General features: G+C 41.3%; 2 protein-coding genes across 2 annotated transcripts; one reads left to right on the top strand and one right to left on the bottom strand.

Moving 5' to 3' along the window:
• Positions 1-473: 473 nt before the first annotated feature.
• Positions 474-2,666, bottom strand: elp5 (elongator acetyltransferase complex subunit 5). Its single transcript, XM_020629203.3, has 8 exons — positions 2,359-2,666; positions 2,189-2,249; positions 1,989-2,069; positions 1,636-1,847; positions 1,277-1,452; positions 1,103-1,189; positions 894-994; positions 474-803 (listed from the first exon to the last, which is right to left on the bottom strand). Exons 1-8 carry the CDS (start codon positions 2,411-2,413, stop codon positions 695-697), a joined length of 882 nt encoding a protein of 293 aa, XP_020484859.1. The 5' UTR covers positions 2,414-2,666; the 3' UTR covers positions 474-694.
• A 167-nt stretch (positions 2,667-2,833) lies between these two features.
• On the top strand, positions 2,834-6,442 carry phf23b (PHD finger protein 23b). Its single transcript, XM_020629202.3, has 5 exons — positions 2,834-3,381; positions 4,850-4,881; positions 4,994-5,086; positions 5,202-5,817; positions 5,978-6,442. The coding sequence occupies exons 1-5, from the start codon at positions 3,354-3,356 to the stop codon at positions 6,169-6,171; spliced, it is 963 nt and encodes a 320-aa protein (XP_020484858.1). The 5' UTR covers positions 2,834-3,353; the 3' UTR covers positions 6,172-6,442.
• The last annotated feature ends 271 nt before the right edge of the window (positions 6,443-6,713 follow it).

The raw sequence follows: 6,713 nt of genomic DNA, 5'->3' as shown, positions 1-6,713 counted from the left end.
CCAAAAGGAAGAGCCCTCCTCATAATACATACACAGTATATGACTCAACAACCGGACTCACAATCTAGTATTAAATACTCTTACTGAAACAAATTTTAATCATGGTATTTTATGTTGTGGTATTTAATGATGTGTGGTATTATTTGGCATAATATATATGTTTTAAAGTGATCATCTTTGTCTACTTTTCACCTGGGTTTAATGCTCCCCTCTGACAAAACAACTGGCCCCAGTTTGGCCCCCTCAGTAAAAGTGGTCTAGAACCACCACTGGTGTTACAGCATGCGTTTCATAGGTTAAAAAATGTGTTTATTGTATTTCCTGTGAATTTAAAAACATCACTATATAATGGCTTCACAATACAATAACTGCAACAAAAAAAAAAATTCAAAATCAAAAAGTATGCTATTACTGCATATTCATACATGTAAAACATCACAAATTTGTCAATTAAAAAAACACAAAGCAAAGAGTGGATTATAGCGTATACATTTATTCAATAAGATACAAAAACAGATATATCTTGGCTGCTCAAAGAAATAATGAAAACCCTCTTTATAGTAAACATGATACAGATTTCTTACAGATATCATTCTGTATTTTTAAAGCTCTATAAGGTGGGGTTAAGGCTTTGAATCTTGGAGTCCAGAATTGGAAGGACATTAAAATATCCAGTGGATTTTATAACAAAATGCTACACATCAAGATCATCATCAGGGTCCTCCTGATCATAGTCGTCGTTGGAATCAGGCTCGTAAAGAATCCTTCCAGAACCTGGCCCGGAGTGGAGCAGAGCAGTTTTCCTGTGAGAGAAAAAGGTTACACCATTAAAGGTGTTTGTAAAAGAGAAACAACAAAAAAAAATATATGAAAAGTGTGGAAAAGTTTCTCACTTCTCTTTGCTGAAGACAAAGGGAAGTGCAAGTTTCTCCTTGGCCTTGCGCTCAGTATCTGACAGTCGAAGATTGAAGGTCAAGTTTGCTGTTGGATCCACCTATGGAAACACAAAAAAAAAAGACTATTTTCAGTCCTGCAAGTCTAATAATAATAATGATATTGGTCAGATTATGGTGCAGCTCTATTCATTTGGGTTATATTGCACCTCCTTTTCCTCTGTGGGAGTGTTTTTAGGTCCGAGCTTGCTCTGTACTATGACTGTAAAATCCTCATTGATGTTAAAAATCTCCTCCTATGGACAAAAACAAAACAAAGTCATCAATCCTTAAAACAGTGCAGGCAGCACAGAACAGCAATCTTAACATAAAAATCTGCGTACATCTTGCATAACTTTCCCAGATTTTGAGCGCTTGGTTATCTTAGCCACTGCCTGGTCTCCATTCATCCCAGGTGCTATGGTGATGACTGAAGTAGCTAAGTGGCATACACTTCCCTCAGTCCCCTTCTGATGCATATCAGCATGGAGCAGAGCGATAATGGCTCTTACAGCTCCCCCTAATGAAAACAAAGAAAAGAGCCTTCCTCAGAAAAATTACTGCAAAGGTTTAAAATTCTACCTCACTCTTAAATAAGGCTGCCAAATGATTTAAGTTGACAATACGAGTCTGATCCTATAAAAACGTGTCGGTAACATTTGCTTGTCAAGATGTCAAATCAGAATGATTGATTTTTTATCACCTTTCCTAAGTTGGTGAAGAGTCTTGCAGACAGCAGTCGGGCTGCGGTGTCTCAAGATCCATGAAAGAGAATCGATCACTAAGGTAGCAGGTCTTGAGTGTGATGATTGCTTAACCAGATGTGTAAGTTCCTCCAAACAGAACTGGTGAACTGTAAAAGCTGGGTGATCAGTCCAGCCAAGGGGGTCTGTGTAAGCATTGTGAAAGTGTACCCTGAAGTGACAGAAACACAAGAGTACATTGGTTTGTGTGTATGGTTATGATCTGACTATACAAAGAAGCTAAATGACTTCAACCAATGTTTGAAGACCTTTTGCTCTTTGTTTTGGACATTGTTTCCGCACTAGTAGTTACCTATCAATGGCTGATCCTTTCACTCCATCCTTCAGCTCTTCCTCATCGACTTCAAAGCCAAGGACGTGGACAGCTTCCTCTCTGCACACATAACATAAATACACGTAATGTTCTTATATTTGTTTCTTAACATGTTCAAAAAGCATGGTTGAGAGCACGTACGTACATTACCAGTCGAAAAGACAAATTACTTTTAATACCTGTGTAATGCAGCATTGATGAAGCTCTTCAAGAGGTGTCGACCAGAACATCTAATGGAATCTACAAATGAAAAAAATAGATATCATGACTACAGTGAGCTGAACTGTGCTTCGTTTACAGGTGACATTTATTTTATAGCACTAAGATATAGTCGTTTTAAAGTATTTACCTTGAATAATGACAAACCCTCCAGCGTCAGCTCCTTGCAATAGTTCAGTCAACATGGTACTTCTATAGGTAGCTTTAGCTAGTTAGCATTACTTACTTCTGAGTTACAGCATATTCAAACGAATAAACCATAACAGAAACATGTACTTTAAACTGCAGAAGTATGACACCTCTCAAAGCACCGAATAGAGAGCACCTAATGTCACGTTAATATATATTTCACAGAACAAAAAGCTCTCTGCCTTATCCAGTGCAGCATGTTTCGGTAAATAGCGTGTTTGGGGGGGTATACTACTGAAATTACTACATTTCCCATGATGCCAGAAAAGCTCAACGGAAGAAAAAAAAACTGCGTGGGGAATGTAGTTTCCGTGTTTGCCCCTCAGGGTGAGTGACGACTCGGTGAACTACGTTACCCAGCATGCCTCACGCGTAAGCACTGCGCTGGCTGCCTCAAGAGGTTTGTGCCGCGCACCGTGCGGAATAAAGTCAAAACTCCCGTCGTTTTTGTGCTGCACACAGCGAAGAAAACGAAGCCCACTGGAGAAGTTCCCCAGTATGGACTAACATGAGATAGCATTCGCGACATTGCTGAGGGAGTTTCTGCCATTTTTTTTTTGCCCCCTACACGAATGGTTATATAAATGTAGTGACGGAGAATAGGGGGCTTTTAAGTGCACCACGTTAAGCAACAGAGGAATTAGTATTTTTGCCAGGCTAATATCGTTGGTGTGGCGACAGCTCGGGCGGTAGGTAGGCAAACACATTACCCCCTAGTAAACGGATCTACTCGGACCTGAAAGTGGACTAACTAAAAGGACGAGTTGTTGGATCTCTGCTGCTGCTGATTTTAAAAAGTTGCCCGGCGGTGAGGTGCAGCCACGCCGGGGGGGTGGGGGGGGGAAAAGGCACAGCGCGACGGCCGCTACTCTCCGGCTATAGCTCGCCTGCTGCTGCTTCTGTATCTGGACTCGAGGCCTTGTTGGTGTGGCGACAATGCTCGACATAATGTCCGAGCATCAAGGTAATGTTTCATGAGCAGAGTGTTTAAAGGAGCAGCTCCGGTGTTCATAAATGTTCCCTGTTGTTGTCCAAGATCACCAAGTTATGCATAACCTTAGTGTTGCGTATGCTGTATTAATAACACGACGTGCTCTTGACCAACTTCTGTTCTGCCTTTTAATATGTCAAAAAAAGTTATTTGAAACTGTTTTCTTCATGTGTTGCATGGTAAACATCGCTAATTTAATGTAAAGTAAGTGAAATTACCTCCCTGTTTAGTTAACGCGCGGATCCAGCCCAATACCTAACATTATCTCACAACCTTAAACTAAAAAACACCTGCGATGTGTCAGCTTCACCCACGTTTAAAACCTCACTCAGCCACATTATCTCCGTTTAATATAGACTTAAATGTGAACGCTGATCCAGGGTTGTTTGATGTAAAAACACTGCTAACGGTAAGCTAACTTTTTTTTTTTGTGCTAATCAGCCTCCCTCAGCTTCCATTTCAAAGACGGCTAGCGTGATTAGCTGGTTAGCACAAGTTCAGATCGCGATTAACCCGCTGTGTGTGCTTAGTTTAAGCGCGGATAAGATACGCAGTGAGCTATCTCAACGCACCGTGAGGAACTGATGTCAATTCAAACCCGTTTTTTCGCCTTCTTTGTTTCTGTGAACGACATAGTGTGTTGTGTTAGCGTCTCCTCTAAATGTCAGCTAACATTAGCTGGTAGCATTCAGGCAACACAATATGACTAGTTTAGACCTTTGTATTCAAATAAAAGAGCTCTGTTGGCTACATTTTTTTACGATGCGTAGTATTACTATTAACTTTAACACCAAACGACACGCGTTTATCAATACCTGAAGCTTATATATTCACATTTTGTTCTGAGTTCCGATGGTGACAAAGTGACACCGGTTGCGGTTGTTTGCAGACTTTAAAATATCCGACGACTTGACTTGCTTATTCCTCCGCTCAAATAGTTTAAATTTAACTGTCTGAACTCAACATGACTCAAATATAAGGCCACCATGCTCATTACATCAGGGATGGGCAACTTTGGTCACAGCAAGGAGCCACATTCATGTAATTCTCTCTGCCAGAGGGCCAAATTGTAGGATACAAAAACTATTATGTCTCAAATTTAACTCAACATATACCAGTGATCAAATATTATTATGGACATATTTCTGGTTTTCATGCTTTCATGGCAGATTTTGTCATGTTTTCTTCATGTTTCCAATTAATTGATGTGTAAAAATTGACCTGAGGGGGCCACGTTGAGGGTTGATGGGGGCCGCATGTTGCCCACCCCTGCTCATTACTAATAACTCAGATTAAGCCTTTGAGCAGTAAGATAGCAAGCTAACAACAGGTTTGATCCACATGTCCCATTACACCCCATATGCAAATGTGTGCTAATGAGGTTGAGGTCCTTGTAAAATGTCTAACTTTTGAATTATATGTTTGTTTTTTCTCCCAACAGATTCACTTTTGTCGTGTAAAACGGAACCTTTGGTAAGTTCTCGAAATGTTATGTTGCATTAAACATTTTGGTCGTTAATCGATTAGCTCTTTTGTGTGGATCAGCTGCATTCGCTTAAACAGAAACCTTTTGTGCTATCTGTAGCCCCCTGAGAGGAAAAAGAGGACGGTTGAGGACTTCAACAAGTTCTGCAGCTTCGTCCTGGCATATGCCGGCTACATCCCCAGTTCAAAAGAGGTAAGCTGCAACAAATGACGCCATGGATTTTTAAGAAAGGACTGTTGGTGTCTGTTAAAAGGAAAAATATATCTCAATGTTTTTTTGTTTTTTTTTGTTTTTAAATGTCTTGTAGGAAAGTTCATGGTCCCCAACATCATCAAGTTCTGCACACAGTTCAGGGTTGTCAGCTGATGGAGGTGGTGGAGGAAGCTGCTCAACAGGCAACACTTGGGCAGATGGAAGCTCTGACATCCACACCATCCACACATTTGTCCGTAAAGCCCGGGCGAATAAGGGCAAAAACATCCGCCGTATGCACTCTGATAGCACTCTACTGGACAAGATGCGCCTTAAAGACTCCTTATACGAGAGCCAGGCAAGCAGTAAGGCAGAGCGGAAGAAGGACAAAAAACTTAAAAAGTTGTCGCTGGGTTCTGCCATGACAGCGGTAGATAGTGGCAGCAGCGAAGGCGAGAAAAGAGCACGCATTAAACGCAGCAAAAACTCAAAACAGCCCAAACCTAAGAAGCTCAAAAGTTCAACTGCTCAAAGCGAGACAGACTCTGAGGCACGGCACTCGCATGCAGAGGTACGACCTGGTAGAGACGAGCTGATGGGACACGGGGGCTCCAACTCAAGCGTGCGGGGGTTGGGGAAGATGCAGCCGGATGAGTCGATGAGGGAAGCAGACATGAGCTCCAGTGAGGGTGAGACATGGATCGCAGATGAAGACATTATGGTGGAGTCAGGTATGACTGCTTTTGTCCTTTTTAAAGTCATTTATTAAGAGGTGTCTGCAGCACACATTGACATTTTTATGACCAAATTCTTGGATTGTTTTGTGCACCGCCGGCAATTTATTATAATACACATCATTTCTTAACACTGTTTTCTATTCTATCCACACAGGGGATGATTCATGGGACTTGATCACCTGTTACTGTGGGAAGCCCTTCGCAGGACGACCGATGATCGAATGCAACCAGTGCGGCATATGGGTGCACTTATCATGCGCCAAGATCAAGAAATCCAACGTTCCAGACATCTTTTACTGCCACAAGTGCAGGGACACGAGGCGGTCGGGAAACAAAAAAGACACTTAGATATGAAGAGGATGGGAGGGACATTTCGCACTCCCCCAGTTTTTGCTGTCCTCCTGACACTTGTTTTCTTTGATGCCTACAGCCAAAACAGCCTAAATTATCACCTGGATGACGACTGTATTGTCACTTGTTAGGATTTCTTTTTGACAATCAACCATTCTTATTTATCCCTCACTTTCTTCTTACTTTTCTTTGGCTACAGAGAAGAACTGGACACAAGGCAGCAGTGGCGATGATTTCTTTTTAATAATAAATACCTTCAATAATTGGCTTTCTTGTCTTAGATTGTGCTGTTAAGGTGAATTCTGGCTCATTATTTCTTGAGGATAGCGACTAATCAGTTACTATTTTTTCTTTCTAGTGACTCAAGGAATTCCATTTTCAGTTTGACTTTAAATCAATGCAAGTTGTCAAAATATACAGTCGAAGAGCGGGAAAATGTCACTCTTGTTATTTGTTTAGAGGTTTGTCATGATGCTAGGTGGGCAGCTCGTCTGATTTCTATTGTATTTTTGTCTGAGTTTGCATTTTTCTTTTGGTCG

The sequence above is a fragment of the Labrus bergylta genome, chromosome 22 (genome assembly GCF_963930695.1).
Source record: "Labrus bergylta chromosome 22, fLabBer1.1, whole genome shotgun sequence".
Taxonomy (NCBI): domain Eukaryota; kingdom Metazoa; phylum Chordata; class Actinopteri; order Labriformes; family Labridae; genus Labrus; species Labrus bergylta.
This window is presented reverse-complemented; position numbering and strand designations above follow the sequence as displayed.